Source organism: Vipera berus, assembly GCF_964194415.1.
Source record: "Vipera berus genome assembly, chromosome: 2".
Lineage (NCBI taxonomy): Eukaryota > Metazoa > Chordata > Lepidosauria > Squamata > Viperidae > Vipera > Vipera berus.
Window position 1 is genome coordinate 124,987,480 of NC_138203.1, and position 17,115 is coordinate 125,004,594.

The 17,115-nt window shown below is 44.7% G+C and overlaps 1 protein-coding gene across 1 annotated transcript; it reads left to right on the top strand.

Moving 5' to 3' along the window:
• Positions 1–9,679: 9,679 nt before the first annotated feature.
• On the top strand, positions 9,680–17,115 carry SUV39H1 (SUV39H1 histone lysine methyltransferase). Its single transcript, XM_081321369.1, has 6 exons — positions 9,680–9,833; positions 13,174–13,319; positions 13,650–14,315; positions 15,345–15,491; positions 15,608–15,737; positions 16,216–17,115. Exons 1-6 carry the CDS (start codon positions 9,815–9,817, stop codon positions 16,350–16,352), a joined length of 1,245 nt encoding a protein of 414 aa, XP_081177495.1. The 5' UTR covers positions 9,680–9,814; the 3' UTR covers positions 16,353–17,115.

A 17,115-nucleotide genomic window follows, 5' to 3' on the forward strand; every position in this document is an offset into this window, starting at 1 on the left:
ACACTTCTTTAGACGTGGTTTTATTTTGGATTTGAGGGCAAAAGAGGCAATAGTAGTGGTACAAATAGGAACGACGACTCCCAAGCTCCAGCTCGGTCGCCTATTCGGGGAGCCGGCAGCCACGATGGCAGTGGCGGCAGGGCTTCCCCAGGCCCGCCCCCTGGCCCTTGGCAGGCATCCAGGAGGGGCCGGAGGCTCTGCTCTGCCCCGGCCCCCTGATCGGCTCCTGATCGGCTCCCGGGCGGCAGCGGCGTCTCCGCGGATCAGCTGTGCGGCGGAGGCGCCGGCGGCGAGGACTACAGCGGCGACTACAGCGGCGATGGCGGCGACTCCCCAGCTCCAGTTCGGTCGCCTATTCAGGGAACCGGCAGCGACGGTGTCGGTGGCGGCAGGGCCTCTCCAATCCCCGCCCCTGGACCACGACAACCATCGCAGCCATCCAGGGGGGGCCGGAGGCTCTGCTCTGCCCCGGCCCCCTGACCGGCTCCCGGGCGACGGCGGCAACATCTCTGCCCTGCCCCAACCCCCGCACCTGTTCGACTCCGGCGGCGTCCCCAAGCGACCAACGGAGGCGCTGCGGACCAGCTGGGTAGCAGAGGCGGCGGCACCGTCGGCAGCGGCGACGGCGAGTACCACGCGGGGCCCTAGCCTGTCATCTCCCCACGGGCCCGAACACCGGCGGGGGCAGTGGCGATGGGGCGCCTCTAACCCGCCCCCGAGCCGCTGCAACTGCTGCAGCCATCCAGAGTGGGGCCGGTGCCTCCACCCTCGGCTCCCTATTATGCCTCCCTGGACAACAGCGACGCCAGGGATGATCAGGAAAGACCCCGCGGATCAAATGGATCAGCTAGGCGGCGGAAGAGACAGCCGCAGCAACCGCCCTGAGCGGGACCGGAGTCGTTGCCCTGCTTCGACCTTCTGGCCTGCTCCTGAACAACGGCGGCATCTCCCTGGGATCAAGGAGATGCCGCAGACCGGCTATGCGGACCCGATCGACCACCACCGAGGGGCCTTTGACAGCGGCGCTAAACTTCTCCAGGCCCTGGTCACCCAATCTCACCGAAAACCACTCGACGGCAGCACCACTAGATACGGCGGGGCGTCCATGGCCCGCACCCTGGGTGCCGACGCTATCTCCGTGCCGATCAACACCCCTAAAGACGCCAGGATGCAGCTGATCGTTGGAGATGACGGCGACTAGACCACCGAGGCCATCAACATCTGGCCTCCTCCAGCTCTGAACCCCCCCTGCCCTCCCTCGCCCCACAGGACATGATGGGCCTGGGTGCAAGCCACGGTGGCAGAGTGGCCTGTCCTACACCTGCAGCCCCATAGAGGTGAGAGCTCTATGGGGTATGCTTCACCCAGAGTGGGTCCTGGACCACCCCCAGAAGCAGAATCACAACCCATCGTGAGAGGATGGGGAGTGGCCTGCTTCTGGGGTTCACCCAACCAAGTGGCAGTGGCTGGGTGACGGTCCAGATACCCACCTACCCGACTAGACCCTCCTTCTAATGCTCCACCCAGGGGACCGCCTTCCCAATGCTCCCCGATGCTCCCTATGCGTCTTCAATATTCTTGCATAGACCTACTCGCCCTCAGGAGTTCCCCCCTCTCCTGGGTTCATCCTGCCTTCACTACATCAAACCTCGATGACGGGCCCGACCTTTGGGCCTCTGAGAGATGGCCAGGCAGGGTCAGGGGCCTCCATCACAAGACCAACAAGAGGCCCCTGGTTAAGTTTCTTGTTAAGTTTTTTGTCGGGTTAGGGAGGGGGGCGGGAAAAGAGTATGGCTGCTCGGAGAAGGCAGGCCTTCCGGGTGCCATAACGCAGGCCAGGCTTACGACCATTCGCGATGGTGAGAAACGAGGACCAGTCGCCGACAATAACCGATGGCGTACTGACGAACATCCTATTCCCAGGATGGTGGGGAACGGCAGAAGGTGCACAAACAGAGGGCCGTATCATCACCGGGAGTGTCATCTCCGCTCAGTACAAGCGGTGAGACGCTCCGACCCTCTGTACTTCCCCGGAGGACCCGGGAGCGAAGGTGTGCAGCCTCCTATGCTAAGGCTGGTCTACCTGAATGCCAGGTCCGTAGCTAACAAGGCACACCTTGTTCGTGACCTAGTGGAGAGCGAGCACGCGGACCTGGCTTGCATCACGGAAACCTGGCTGGGCCAAGAGGGTGGTGTCCCTCTGGTTGACCTCTGCCCGCCAGGTTTCCGGGTGCTGCACCAGCCTCGGACCCATGGGAGGGGCGGGGGAGTGGCAGTTATCATCAGGGAATCCCTTAGCCCACGAGAGATCACCGTCCCTCAGATGGTCGGGTGTGAGTCTCTCCTACTGAGATACGGCCCGGGGGCGCAGTTGGGCCTGCTGCTGGCATACCTACCACCTAATCGTGCAGCGGCAGCCCTGCCCGAGCTACTCGATGTCCTCTCAGGGTTGGTGGTTGAATTCCCAAGACTCATGGTCTTGGGCGACTTTAACCTACCGTCCCTGGGAGGATCGTCCGACCTGGCTCGGGAGTTCATGGCTTCCATGGCGGCCATGGACCTGTCGCAAATAATTTCAGGACCGACTCATGAAAGAGGCCACACCCCAGACTTAGTGTTCTTGTCTGGACGGTGGCGCGATGATATCGGTGGGGGTGCCACGACTGTTATGCCCCTGTCATGGACCGATCATCACCTCGTGCGGCTAGACTTCCCCTTTGCCACCCCCCGCCGTGGGTGCGCGGTGCCAACCAGATGGTACCGCCCCAGGCGCCTAATGGACCCTGATAGGTTCCAGGCAGCGCTTGGGGACGCACATGCACTCCCTGCTCACAGCTCGGCGGATGCCTTAGTGGAAGCCTGGGAGAAGGCAGCCACGGAGGCTCTGGACCGAGTTGCACCCATGCGGCCTCTGACCCGGCGCAGATCCCAGCGAGCCCCATGGTTCACCGCGGAGCTCCGGGAAATGAAGCGTCGGAGACGGGGCCTAGAGAGCCGTTGGAGATCCAGTCGATCCGAATCCGACCGATTGCGATTAAGAATCCTCACCAGGTCTTATCTCGCTGCGATAAGGGTGGCAAAATCCAACTACTTTTCCACCCTCATCGCGTCCGCAGATAATCGCCCGGCTGCCTTGTTCAGGGTGACTCGCTCCCTACTGAACCAAGAGGTGAGGGAGGAACCCTTGCAGGGTCGAGCCGAGGAATTCGGCCAATATCTGCTGGATAAAATTGCTCGGATCCGAACCGGCCTGGACTCCAACTGGGCTGAGTTGGAAGAACAAGGCATGGACAGTCTTGTCGACGTCACCTGGGAGGAATTTGATCCTGTGACTCCGAAGGAAGTGGACAGGATTATGAGGAGGTTGAGCTCCTCCACATGCTTACTGGACCCGTGCCCTTCCTGGCTGGCATATGCAGCTCGAGAGGGGACACAAGGCTGGTTCCTGGCGGTCATCTCCGCTTCTCTGAGTGAGGGTCACTTCCCCACCGCCTTGAAGGAGGCGGTGGTGAGACCTCAAGAAGCCCACCTTGGACCCATCCTCATTGAATAACTTTCGTCCAGTCTCCAATCTTCGCTTCCTTGCGAAGGTTGTTGAGAGCGTGGTGGCGCACCAACTCCCTCAGATCCTGGATGAAGCGGTTTATCTAGACCCGTACCAATCGGGCTTCAGGCCGGGCTACAGCACGGAGACGGCATTGGTCGCTCTGATAAATGATCTCTGGAGAGCCCGGGACAGGGGCCATTCCTCTGTCCTAGTCTTATTAGACCTCTCGGCGGCTTTCGATACCATCAACCATGGTATCTTGCTGCGACGCCTCAGGGGACTGGGAGTGGGAGGCACGGTTCTGCGTTGGTTCTCCTCCTTTCTCCAGGGTCGCTCGCAGTCGGTGTTGGCAGGGGGACAGAGGTCGACCCCGAGGCCTCTCGCTTGCGGAGTCCCTCAGGGGTCGGTCCTCTCGCCTCTCCTGTTCAACATCTACATGAAACCGCTGGGCGAGATCATTCGCAGCTTTGGAGTAGGGTACCATCAGTATGCTGATGACATCCAGCTTTTCATCTCAACTCCAAACAACATCAGTGATGCCCTCGACGTGATGTCCCGCTGCCTGAAAGCGGTCCGGGAATGGATGGGGAGGAACAGGCTTCAACTGAACCCGGACAAGACTGAATGGCTGTACGTACCGGCAAGCCAGGATACTCAGAACATCCCATCCCTTAACATCGGGGACAAGTTACTACCCCCTGTTGATAGGGCCCGCAACCTGGGTGTCCTCCTTGACTCGCAGCTCTCCCTGGAAGATCACATAGGAGCTGTGACCAAGGGGGCCTTCTCCCGGGTTCGACTAGTTCGCCAATTACGGCCTTATCTGGACCTGGATGCCTTACGTACAGTCACCCATGCTCTTGTGACCTCTCGCCTAGACTACTGTAACGCTCTCTACTTGGGGCTGCCCTTGAGATCCACTCGGAAGCTTCAACTGGTGCAAAGTGCAGCGGCACGGACACTCTTGGGAGCCTCCCGATACTCCCATATCACACCTCTCCTCCGTGCGCTGCACTGGCTTCCAGTTGCCTTCCGTGTGAAGTTCAAGGTGCTAACAATGACATACAAAGCCCTACATGGCATGGGTCCGGACTACCTACGGGAGCACCTTCTGCCAATGTCAGCACCCCACCGTCCTGTGCGCTCCCACAGAGAGGGCCTCCTCAGGGTGCCACCGCTCAAGGAATGTCGGCTGGTGGCCCCCAGGGGGAGGGCATTCTCAGTGGGTGCGCCAGCCCTCTGGAACAGCTTGCCAACCGAAATCCGGATGGCCCCTGACCTCCGCACCTTCCGGCGCGAATTAAAAACTTACCTGTTCCAGCAGTCCGGCCTGGCCTGATAGCTCTAATTGGGGTCCCAGTTTGTATTTTGCTATTGTTTGTTTTTCACTATTGTTCATTCTGTATGCCTACCCTATTCTGTACACCGCCCCGAGTCCCTCGGGAGAAGGGCGGTTTATAAAAACAAACAAATAAATAAATAAATAAATAAATAAATAAATGCCAGATTTAATGAGTTAATGGCTTGAGCAGTACTCTTTAGATTTACATTATTAGGTTTAGGTTTATTTAAATACATGCAGCCCATCCGAATACACAAATGCATGGAAATGCAACAGCATGCTATGGTGGGTTAAACAATGAAGTATCAAATGCCAGTATTTTAAAGTATAATACTATTGGTAATATAATAAATGTACTATACGAAGAGTTAGGATACAAATGTTCCTGATCAAAAATTGCCCAAGAAGTTAGATACACCCTCCCCATTATCTTTGCAATTGTAACAATATTCTATGAAAAAAGATAAACAATTGGTCAAAATCCAACAGATTTTGGGTTATAAAATAGAAGATTTAGAGAAGCCCTGTATGAATGTGAAGTAAGGGGTGCACTTACAACAATTCATTTAGTGACCATTTAAAGTTACAAAGCACTGAAAAAGTTACTTATGACCGTTTTTCACTTATGATTGTTGCAGCATTCCCATGGTCACATGATCAAAATTCGGAAGCTTGGCAACTGGTTCATATGTATGACAGTTACAATGTCCTAGGGTCATGTGATCACCTTTTGCAGTCTTCTGACAAAGTCAATCGGATAGTCAGAATCACTAAACAACTGTTACACTAATTTAACAGCTGCAGTCATTCACTTAACAACTGTGGCAAGAAAGATTATAAAATTCGACTTCCAGTTTGCCGACAGCCGTAAATGGACGCCTGGAGGACAGCTCCCGTCTTCCGCGTCCAGATTCGCATCGCTGGGGGGTCCTAAAAGGACCAAAGAAGGGTGTCCAGACAGAAGGGGCTTTTGCAGAAATGTGGGGGGGCAGCAACCCCCTCGTTAGTGCCTGCATTACCTTTGTACCAGTGGACGAAAAACTGACCATAGGAATATGGCCAGCTCCTAGGCTGCAGACAGCCGAAGTCAAAGCTACCATCAGGCAACATTAAAGCAGCGTGGAAGAGACAAGGGTAAGATTCCTCTCTTGTACCTTAATCATCTTCTTTTCACCTAATTAAGCTGCTTAAGTACTTTCCCCCCTGTGGAGAGGGAGGGGGAATTTAACCCTCCCTTCGGAAGGCAGGGAACAAACCCAGGGGTGTTTTTTGGAAACAAAAGAACATTTAAGAAAGAAATAACAAAAGAAAAGAACTCTTAAAGTACTTGGGGGACACCCAGTAGTTACATTTGAAATTGCAATTCTGACTTTCTCTTTTAAAAAAATCTCAAGAAAATATTTAAGAAAATATGATAAAGAATAACCTTGAACATCAGATGTGAAAGCTTACAATGGAAGAGTTTCAAAAACAAATTCATGCTCTGTGGGAAATATCTTACCAGACTTATCAGCTCCTTTCTACAACTGGCGATGAAATAAGAGCTTTTGGAAAAGAATTAGAAAGTATCTCGATGAAACAAACTCAAATTCATACTGTGACTACAACTAATATTTCACTGGGACAGAACTTAACAGAAGAAATTGAACAATTAAATACACCGGCAGAAGAATTAAATAGTCAACACAGGTTTTTGAAGATGGTGATGGAGAAAATATGGAAGGAAGTTTATTTGGACCAGGACAATTGTACCAAAAGGTGAAAATAATAAGATTTGGTGCTGTTGGCAGATTCTTTAATTCTTCAAAGGTGGAGACTGGGGGTCCACTTCAATATGATATAGTAATACAAGAATACTTTGATGACCCTGAGGCAAAGAAGCGTAAAATGACATGGCAAAGGAAGAAAGGAAGAGTAAGATTGAAGAAATATGAACATTTTTAAGAGGCCAAATAGATAATATTAAAATAGACAGGATGGTACTGGGATTACGAGAATGTTTTGATGAGTACATAAAAATATTAACTAATAAAAATAATAAAAATAAAAAACAAAATACAAATGTATGAATATTAACATTGAAATACTGAGTTTTTCTAAATGATATGGGTTAAGATGTATATATGCTAAGAATGATAGAATGTAACCAATATATTTGGATGCAGAGACATGAAGGATGTATTGAATGTTAAAATGGAACAAATTTTGGTTAATTTTTAATATGTGGAAACTATGGCTTAGGCCTGGGATACTTGTAGGACCATCTGCTGCCGGGAACAAATTCCCATTGCCCAGTACGCTCACACAGAGAAGGCCTCCTCAGGGTACCGTCAGCTAGACAATGTCGGCTTGCGACCCCCAGGGGAAGAGCCTTCTCTGTGGGAGCGCCAGCCCTGTGGAACCAGCTCCCCCCTGAGCTTCGGATGGCCCAAGATCTCCGGTCCTTTCACCGCGGCCTCAAAACACTCCTTTTCCACCTGGCTGACCTGGACTGACAGGGATTTTAATTATGTTTACAATTTTAACTCTAATCTTTAATTTATTTCAATTTTAAATTTTAATTTACTGTACAGAGACCTTTAATTTTTGTTGTTGTTAGCCGTCCTGAGTCCCTCGGGAGATAGGGCGGGATATAAGTCCCATTAATAAATAAATAAATAAATGAGAAACAAGAATATTTTATTGTCCTCATTTCTTTTTCTTTCCTTTTTCCCCCTCTTCTTTTCTTCTTTTCTTTTTTCCTCCTTCTTGTGATTTGTATCTTAATGACTACTATTTTAAATATTGTATAATTGATATACATATGGAAATGAAATAAATGAGAACTGGATTACATTACTAGATATTGAAGAGAATTGTATAAAGGAAAAAGAGGTTTTTTAGTAATATGAAATTGAGAAATCTTAAACGTTTTAATTTTAATATCAATGTAAAATTAAAGCTAGAAAAAAATAGATAAGGTGTTTGATGTTTTAAAGGTGGAATGTTAAAATATGAAATATTTTAAAATAGGGACATGGTGGCTCAGTGGGTTAGGACGCTGAGCTTGTCGATCAGGTCGGCAGTTTGGCGGCAGTTTGGTGGGTCGAATCCCGAGTGCCGCATAACAGAGTTACTCGTCCCAGCTTCTGCCAACCTAGCAGTTCTAAAGCACGTAAAAATGCAAGTAGAAAAATAGGGACCACTACGGTGGGAAGGTAACAGCGTTCCGTGTGCCTTTGGCATCTAGTCATGCCGGCCACATGACCACGGAAGACGTCCTCGGACAAGCGCTGGCTCTTCGGCTTTGAAACGGAGATGAGCACCGGCCCCTAGAGTGGGAAACGACTAGCACGCATGTGCGGGGGAACCTTTACCTTTTTACCTTATTCAATAAAATAAAATAAAATAAACTATTAAATGATTGATGGATAGCAATAAGAAATATGTTAATTTGGATAAGATATTATTGGTTATAATAATGTGGAGATTTGTAATAATATGTATTTGTTTGAAATGGAACTATTGTAACTCAAACACCATGTTGCTTCTTAACGATATCATTGTAAATATTGGAAAATTAATAAAATATTATAAAAAAAGAAAGATTATAAAATTCACTTGATAACTGTTTCACTTAGCAACAGAAATTTTGGGCTCAATTGTGCTCATAAGTTGAAGACTACCTGTATAGCGTAAAGGTTTATCTATTCTATACAGAATATTTTGTTTGCTGCTTTCTGCCTACAATACTATTTAGGAATACTAAGTTGCTACCAGACAACTTTTAGTAATTACCAAATAGTATCTTTGTTAACAAAAGATAATACTATTTGATATCTGTTTATAACGATCAGGGGAAAATGTACTGATCAGCAATGTGTACCTTTCATTACTTGTGCTGGAACTGAGAAAAGTACTAAAGGAACAATGGTAACTTTTAAGAATAGATGGATGCTAGAAAATATTTAATGGTTGTAAAGAAGGGGGGAAAAAGTAGACAACCACAACCAACAATGTAAAATGTAGTCCCTAACAGTCCCCACTGAAATCCAGCAGCAAAAACAGTGCTTAATTAAATTAAGTGGGGTCTCTAGCTGCAAAATATTCCTTTCTCCAGCCCCAATTGTTGAGTTAGTCTTCCTTGTGGCAGCTAAATTCATGGTTTTTCCATGGCTCTAGGGCAGGGGTAGGCAACCTCGGCTCTTTTATGACTCATGGACTTCAACTCCCAGAATTCCTGAGCCAGCCAAGCTGGCTCAGGAATTCTGGGAGTTGAAGTCCATGAGTCATAAAAGAGCCGAGGTTGCCTACCCTTGCTCTAGGGCAAAAAGGGAATAAGTCAGGAACAAGAGTTGGCATTTTAAAGACGTCCAAACACTTTCTCACAATAAACGGCTAGGATCCATAATGTGAACGGAATCTCTCCCCCCATTTCCTTCTTACAGCATAAATGCCTAAATGTTTGTTATACATCTTTCAGATCCTCTCGTACAACTTTCTGAGGAGACAAAAGGAACTGTCAATGGAGTCATTGTTTTTCGTACCCTATTTCTATTTCATATCGCCTCCTAAGTACGAGCAAGAAAAGGAAATAGATTTAGAGACCAACGTTTCCAAAAAAAAACACCCACCAAGCTACCACACGCTCCAGCTTTCAACAGCGCCAGGAGGCGGTGCCAAGTTTTGTTTTCAGTTCGCGCCGAACTGCAACCAGAGCCTGCTGCCAGGCGGGAGGAAACGAAGCGAGTCGACAAAAGCAACCAGTTGAAAGCGTCGGGTGGAGCCTAAGCGGGCCTCCGCTCTCCCCATTGGCCCGAGAGCCCGTTGCTCAAAAGGCGAAACTTGGGAGGCCGCCTGGATCCGCCCCCCCAGCTCCCCTTCTGTGAGATGAAAACTTTCTGGCGGCCTCGGTGGGTGGAGGGAAATAAAAAAAAAAGCTCAAGATGGCGGAAAATTTAAAAGGTGAGCGAAACTAAGCAAGAGCGCGCCGGGCGTTTGGCGGCGCGAGGCGGCAAAAGAACTGTGGGTCGAACGGGAAGCGGGAGTTGCCTCGAGAGGGAAGCAGCCCGTTGCCGCCTCCGCCGCGTTCTGAAGGGCGCGTGGCTGAGGCGGCTTTCGACAACGACCGTTAAGGGGGAGGGGAGGAGGAAGAGGAGGAAGAGCGCGCGAGCGAGCGAGCGAGCCGGCGTACGTGGCGCGGTCGTCGGTTGCCTCGCGCTGCCTCTCGAGTAAGGTAAAAGAGCGCGCGGTGAGCCGAGATAAAGAGGCAAGGATTGCGCGAGAGAAGCGTAGATGCCGCTTGACTCGTGCCGCGAAAGCGACTCCTTCCACGTTTGACTTTCTACAATGGATTTCTCTGTTGTATCCCCGGCAACGTTGCCTTACTTCGTTTTCAAAAAAAAAAAAAAGGCCTCCTTTGCCCAGTTTGGCTCTTTCGTTTACCCGCCTCACCTTTTGTAGCGCCCAGGCATACTTTCATCATGTGCTTCCCGTTCCTAGAACAACCTTGTGGCGCACAGTGCCCCCTTCCCGTCGAAGAGCGCCTCGCTTTGCGGAAGGAAACCTTGTTCTGGAATAAGTTTTCCTCACAGAATGAAGTTATTGAAGGCAACAAGCATTTCAAACTTCTCGCCTGTCAGATTTAATGCTCTCTCCCTAAAAGCGTATTTAGGCTGCTTGTCAGCTGAAAAGACACCCAGCGTGACTTTCAGATCCGTAATGAAGAGATAAGGCCTGTCATCGAAAAATTCAATTTTTGTATGAAACGTAAGGCTTTAGAAATCAATACACTAGTGCAGGGGTAGGCAACCCGACCTCCGTTCATTCCGCCGGGACCTGAAGACCTGGCTCTTCGAGCTCTCTGGCCCAGGCTGAGAATTTTAATTTTAATTGGGGTTTTTTACTTTTTCAGGGACTGTTGTAATTTTTTAAAATCGTTTTTAACTTTTGTATTTCTTGTTTTAATTACCCTGTAAACCGCCCTGAGTCCTTCGGGAAAGGGCGGTATACAAATCCAATTACGGTAAATAAATAAATAAACCTCGGCTCTTTTATGACTCATGGACTTCAACTCCCAGAATTCCTGAGCCAGCTGGCTCAGGAATTCTGGGAGTTGAAGTCCATGAGTCATAAAAGAGCCGAGCTTGCCTACCCCTGCACTAGTTTATGCAGTGCTGCACAAACAGCTAAACTTTAGATTAGACTTGTGGGTATCTTGGTTGAAGATCCACAGATCTCAACATCTCTCTGTGGAGAACTGAAACCACGTGGAGATGTTAAGTAATTTATGATAGTTATTTTATTTTTCTTAGTTACACCATTTTATTCAATTTATATTCATGCATTTTAGTAGAAACAACAAATGTGGTACTATGCACTTCTTGATGAACTTCCATTCAGTTTATAATTTTAGTATGGCGATTCTGAGAATGCCATCTTACGGTAACTAGGAAATGTGTATTTTTTTAAAATCACCCTCACGTTTTGGAACTCCCTTTCTATGGAGACTTAGTCTATCTTTTCCCTTCTGGGTTTCACAACAGCACTTAAAGACTTGGTTTTTCTATCCTGCCCAGGATGAAGACATGCTTTGACTGCTGGAATGAATTGGCTGATACATAACTTAGTCTTTTTTTAAAAAAAATCCTTTATGATGCTGTTGAGCTTTTTAAAATTATTTTGTTCAGTGAGTTTATTATCAAAATATTTTTCTTTAGGATGTTTCTGATAACTGCTCAAGTCTTGGGGAATGAATAGCACAAACATATTTAAAATAAATGTAAATGTAACATACATTGTATGTGTGTGTGTGTGTGTGTGTATACATAAACATTCTCTACACACACACACACACAGAGCATGCTAAAGCACTCTTAAGTATTTGCTGTGTTACATGTGATTTGAATTCTATTGATGAGGCATCTCTTTATACATGTAGATATGACCCTCATCTTGCTTACATTTCAACATATGTACATTCCTGCTGCTGGTACAAGATTGTTCTTTAAAATACAGTCGTCACTACCAACCTTAGATATCTTGCATTTTATAGCTTGTAGATGACAGTGTGCTACAGGTAATTATAATCAGATCTTACCTTTATCCATCTGAAGTTGGTGCTAGCCCTTCATCTAGTGATATTAGCTTTGTAAAAATAATTAGGATTCTGTAAGTGAACAAAGTATTTGAATAAAGCAGCTTGATGGTTTTCTAAATTTCTTAAATCTTGATAAGTGTAGAACTTGGTTGTTTTAATTCTAGAATGCTGAATTTGAACTAAAGTGGTGGAAAGAAATTTCACAAAAATTATATAATTTTATTTGACAGACTTTCTAGGATATTAGCCCATTTTGGAAATTACAGTGGGTTGTGAAAACAGTTGTGTACAATACAAAAAATAATTATCTGAAAGACGTTCCCTAAAAAGATATGCTTTTATTTTAGTTCTCTTTATAAAATGAAAAATAATTCTTTTAAATATAATGTTAGTTATTATTCATCAGGGGAATGTCTGGATTATAAAGAGATGATTCTGAGAGTGACAGCTGTGAAAAAGTGTGTATAGCGAGTTTCGTCTAGTAGTTAAGACATCAGACTAGAAACCAAGAGACTGAATTCTAGTCTCACCGTAGGAATGAAAGCTGATTGAATGACTTTGGGCCAATCACTTTCAACCCAGCTCGCTTCGCAGCTTTCTGAGGAAGGAGTATTGTGTATGTTCACCGCCTTGAGTTATTTATAAAAAATAATGAAGGATATAAATAAATAAAAATAATACAACTTTTGCTGTTAGTTCAAATATGAATAATCAAATGTAGCAAATTTGCAAACATAAACCTAGCAAGATTTACTTTCTTTAGTAACACTTAAGATTTAGAAATTGAACAATACAAAATCTAGGTGTAATTAAATTCTTAGATTCAAATTATTTAATTCTTAGATTTGAACACAGCTCATATTGCTTTTATGTCAAAATCTACGATCATTTGGGAAGTCATGTTGTTACCCTAAGCAGCTAATTTACTGCATATCATTACATGAATGAATTTACTGATAAATCCAGATGTTTCTTATGGCCATTTCTAATTTAAAAACTGTAGTGTGGTGAATGATTCTTGTCATGTGGCTGTTTTGAAATATTTTTTGTTCTCTATCTCTCTGTAATATGTGTTAGACTAAAGAAGGAATCTTTCCTGTAATTATTTTGGTTAGTGTGTTTTGCAGGGCTATTCAGATAACCTCTTAGTATTTTTTGAAAGTAAACTACATTTTAACAATGAATATCTACTCTTATCTTCCATAGATTGTACTGTTTGCTGCAAGTCAACTTGGTCCAATCTCCAGGATCTTTGTAGATTGGAGAAGGTGTGTTGCCCTTCCTTGGGCATTACCAAAAGAAACCTCAGTGATTTTGAAGTAGAATATCTATGTGATTATAAGAAAATCCGGGTGAGTTACTTGGATTTTCCCATAACTTTAATCCATAACTTTTATATGACCTAGTCTTCTGCAGGTCTCTGTTGATAAGAGTATGTGGATTGACATTTTCATAATTTATACTTTCCTTCTTTCTGTTCTCCCCCTTTTAACCAGTGTTCTTTTCCTTAAGAAATTGGGAGTGACAGGATGGGATGATGGAAATGCTTTGTAGTATACCTGGATTATAACTTGGATTTTTGTTTTAGTGATGAAATACTAGGAAATGTCATTTTCTGGACTTTGTTCTGGGAAGAAAATTGTAACATTATAGACTTACAGTTTGCTCTGTTATTTTCTCAGGATGAGGAATTCTATCTGGTGAAGTGGCGGGGCTATCCTGATTCAGAGAATACCTGGGAGCCCCGAAAGAATTTGCGATGTATCAGCATACTCAAGCAATTCCACAGAGACCTAGAACAGGCATTGATCCGGCGTGGTAGCAAGCTCAAAAAGAATATGCGCTTACTTGATCAAGGCATTTCCAATTATTTGGTTCAGAAGGCTAAACAGAGGCGAGCTTTGCAGCATTGGGAATATGAGCTCAATGCCAAGCGCAACCACAAGGGACGAATTGTGGTAGAAAATGAGGTAGACTTGGATGGGCCTCCCCGGGACTTTGTCTACATCAATGAGTATAAAGTTGGGGAGGGTATCACTCTCAACCAGGTGGCTGTAGGCTGTGAATGTTCAGACTGTCTGTCAGAAGCAGCAGGAGGATGCTGTCCTGGTACCTCACACCATAAATTTGCCTATAATGAGTTGGGCCAAGTGAAGATCAAGGCTGGCATGCCCATCTATGAGTGCAATTCTCGTTGCAGCTGTGGTATTGATTGCCCAAACCGTATAGTACAAAGGGGCATTCGTTATGACCTTTGCATTTTCCGGACAGATAATGGACGTGGGTGGGGTGTACGTACATTGGAGAAGATCCGCAAGCACAGCTTTGTCATGGAATATGTTGGAGAGGTAAGACTAAGCCAGAATGAGACATAAATTGTGTTATGATTCTGAATCCAGATAGAATCTGCTCCAAATCTTACCAAAGAAGAATAGGTTATCATTGTATAATTACAATACTTTATTCAGAGCAGATTGAATTCATACTGTGCTAAACCATGGTTTAACAAGGTATAGTGACCTGGGTTACATATAAGAATAATCTTTTAATTTCAATTTCACATGCATCTGGGAAAAGATGTTTGATCTTGTAATTTATATGGTTTAAATAACGAAAGAAAAGGAAAGTTAATACACAGATCTTGTGTTTAATACTTTATTACCCAGACATTGGTTTGGTATATCTACCAGTAAAGTTTTTAGTTCTCTATCCCATTTTGTGTCATGTCATTTTTTCCATCTGAGAACGATTACAACTGTTTAATTCAAGAGATCCTTTTTCTATTGTCAGGTCCTTAACATTTAAGTTTCCTTTGTCCATTAGATTGCTAGTTATGTGCATTTTGTATTTGTATTAGTATAAACTCTTGTAAATAGTACAAGGATCATGTCATTAAAAGGCACTTTTTAAAAAAATAGGTAATCTATTACCAACAAAGCTATACATACTTGAATGTTAACTAATTATTTCAGATATGTTAGCAGTGGAAAGCACAGGTGATCATGGAGAGCACTTCAGTGGTAGTTAGATATTTTGGAACCTCCTGCTGGATTTGTGGCATTGAGCTTGAATGGATGAAACTAGCACAACAGGCCTGTCTAACATGGTCATTACATTTGAACTGTAACAGTTTGATGATCAAAATAAAACATTTATATCCTATGGGAATTTGGGAGTATTTTCAAGTGTTTACATTAATCAAAGTGATAACTGAACACAGAACATATTTATAGTGTGTTAGGATATATTCAGCACAGCAAAGCAACTGAAGGAAAAAAACTAGAAATCTAAAAATGCAGAGGAATAATGTATGATAAGAATCATAAGCAAAAGTAGACTTTTTTCTATGATCTTTATTTCTTCCACATAATTCACAGATTATCACATCAGAAGAAGCTGAACGACGGGGTCAGATTTATGACCGACAGGGTGCCACTTATCTGTTTGACCTGGATTACGTAGAAGATGTATACACGGTAGATGCTGCCTATTATGGCAACATTTCACATTTTGTTAATCACAGTGTAAGTGCAATAATAGTAATAATAATGATGATGATGATGATGGAGCCTTGTACTGAATAATATTCAGTGCAAGATTTGTTTCATTTTTCACTCAACCTTGCATTCTGTGTTTCCAGTGCAACCCTAATCTACAGGTATACAATGTTTTCATTGAAAATTTGGATGAACGACTGCCACGCATTGCTTTTTTTGCTACTCGATCTATCAGAACTGGTGAAGAACTCACATTTGACTATAATATGCAAGGTAAGAAAGGAGAAATTTGGGGAAAATTTGGAGATAACTTGTGATTTGCTATAGTGGACTTGGGAGATAGGATTTAACTATTCTAAATTCTGGTTGGACTTATTCTTTGCTCTAAAACAGTGCTTCTCAACCTGTGGTCCATAGATCCCCGGAGGTCTAATATTGTCATAGGAGGTCTGTAAAGGCTTGAAGAAATGTTATTTAAATCTTGAGTTAAATTTTGGGGATCAGTGGTCATGGTCGGTGGCAACAGAAAGTATTTAAAGGGGATCCATGGTAAAGAAAAGACTGAGAACCATTGCTCTATAATATTATTTCTATATTATGTGCAAATTGATTCTGGTTTTGTCTCTTAAAATAATATGTTAAGAGTTAAGGGAACATAACTATGAAGTTTAGTCAATGAGCAAATAAGCTTTGTTATCAAATGTAGAGACATCTTTTATGAAATCTGATGCTAGATAAATGTCTTCCACAGTGGATCCAGTAAATGCAGAAAGCACAAGGATGGACTCTAATTTTGGCCTTGTGGGAAGTCTGGCTGGCTCACCGAAGAAGCGGATGCGAATTGAGTGTAAATGTGGCACAGAGTCTTGTCGAAAATATCTTTTCTAGCTCGTTGCTAGTTTTTCTTGGAAGATCTCTTGTGAAGCCTGGATTGGAAGCCCAAGCTGGCTGTTGAAAGATTGCAGACAGAGGCTAAGAGTCAGGAACTTACCTGCTTGAAGAATAAATGGTAAAGCCTAGAACTGCAAGAGGGCAGTAATCCACATTTCTTGTGCTATATAGCACTGACTTGGCTGTTTCTGATCGCCTGATCAGAGTATTCTTATGGAAACAGGGGTGTGGGACAGTCTCTTCAGTAGGTGGACAGGTTGCTTGACTATCTTGCTGCTGAGATGCTGGAAAAACTACAACATAGAACAGAGCTACTTTCATAAGTCTGTGCTTATCTTATCTGAACTCTCAACTACAGCTTACTGTTTAAAGCCTTAAATGCGAAGACAAGAAACTGGCTAATTTTTCAGGTTTTTTTCTGAAGGACAAAAATTTTAATTTTCTGTAAGAAGCACTTCCTAACCATCTTACTGGTAGGTGGGAAATCAAAGCCGTTTCCTCTTCCTGTGCAGAGATTTTGTATTACCTCAGTGTGCCATATGACTGCTGTCCATTTTTACATAATTGCTACTTGAAGTCGCACTTAGAAACCATCATGGAGTTAAGCTCTATGCAACCTGAAAAAGAACGTCGTCTTTTTAATTAATGAATTTGTTTTTAAAGAAAATGTTTATAATTTTTTAATGGGTTGGGGCAAAAACTAGCTTCTGGATATAGCTGTATTTTTTGAAGATGTTACGAAGTTCTTGAATTATGACTG

What these genes read in the sequence shown, in the direction of transcription:
- SUV39H1 (XM_081321369.1), top strand. An exon ending in CACATTTTGTTAATCACAGT is followed by an intron (nt 15,492 to 15,607) that starts GTAAGTGCAATA and finishes CTGTGTTTCCAG; the next exon opens with TGCAACCCTAATCTACAGGT. An exon ending in ATTTGACTATAATATGCAAG is followed by an intron (nt 15,738 to 16,215) that starts GTAAGAAAGGAG and finishes TGTCTTCCACAG; the next exon opens with TGGATCCAGTAAATGCAGAA.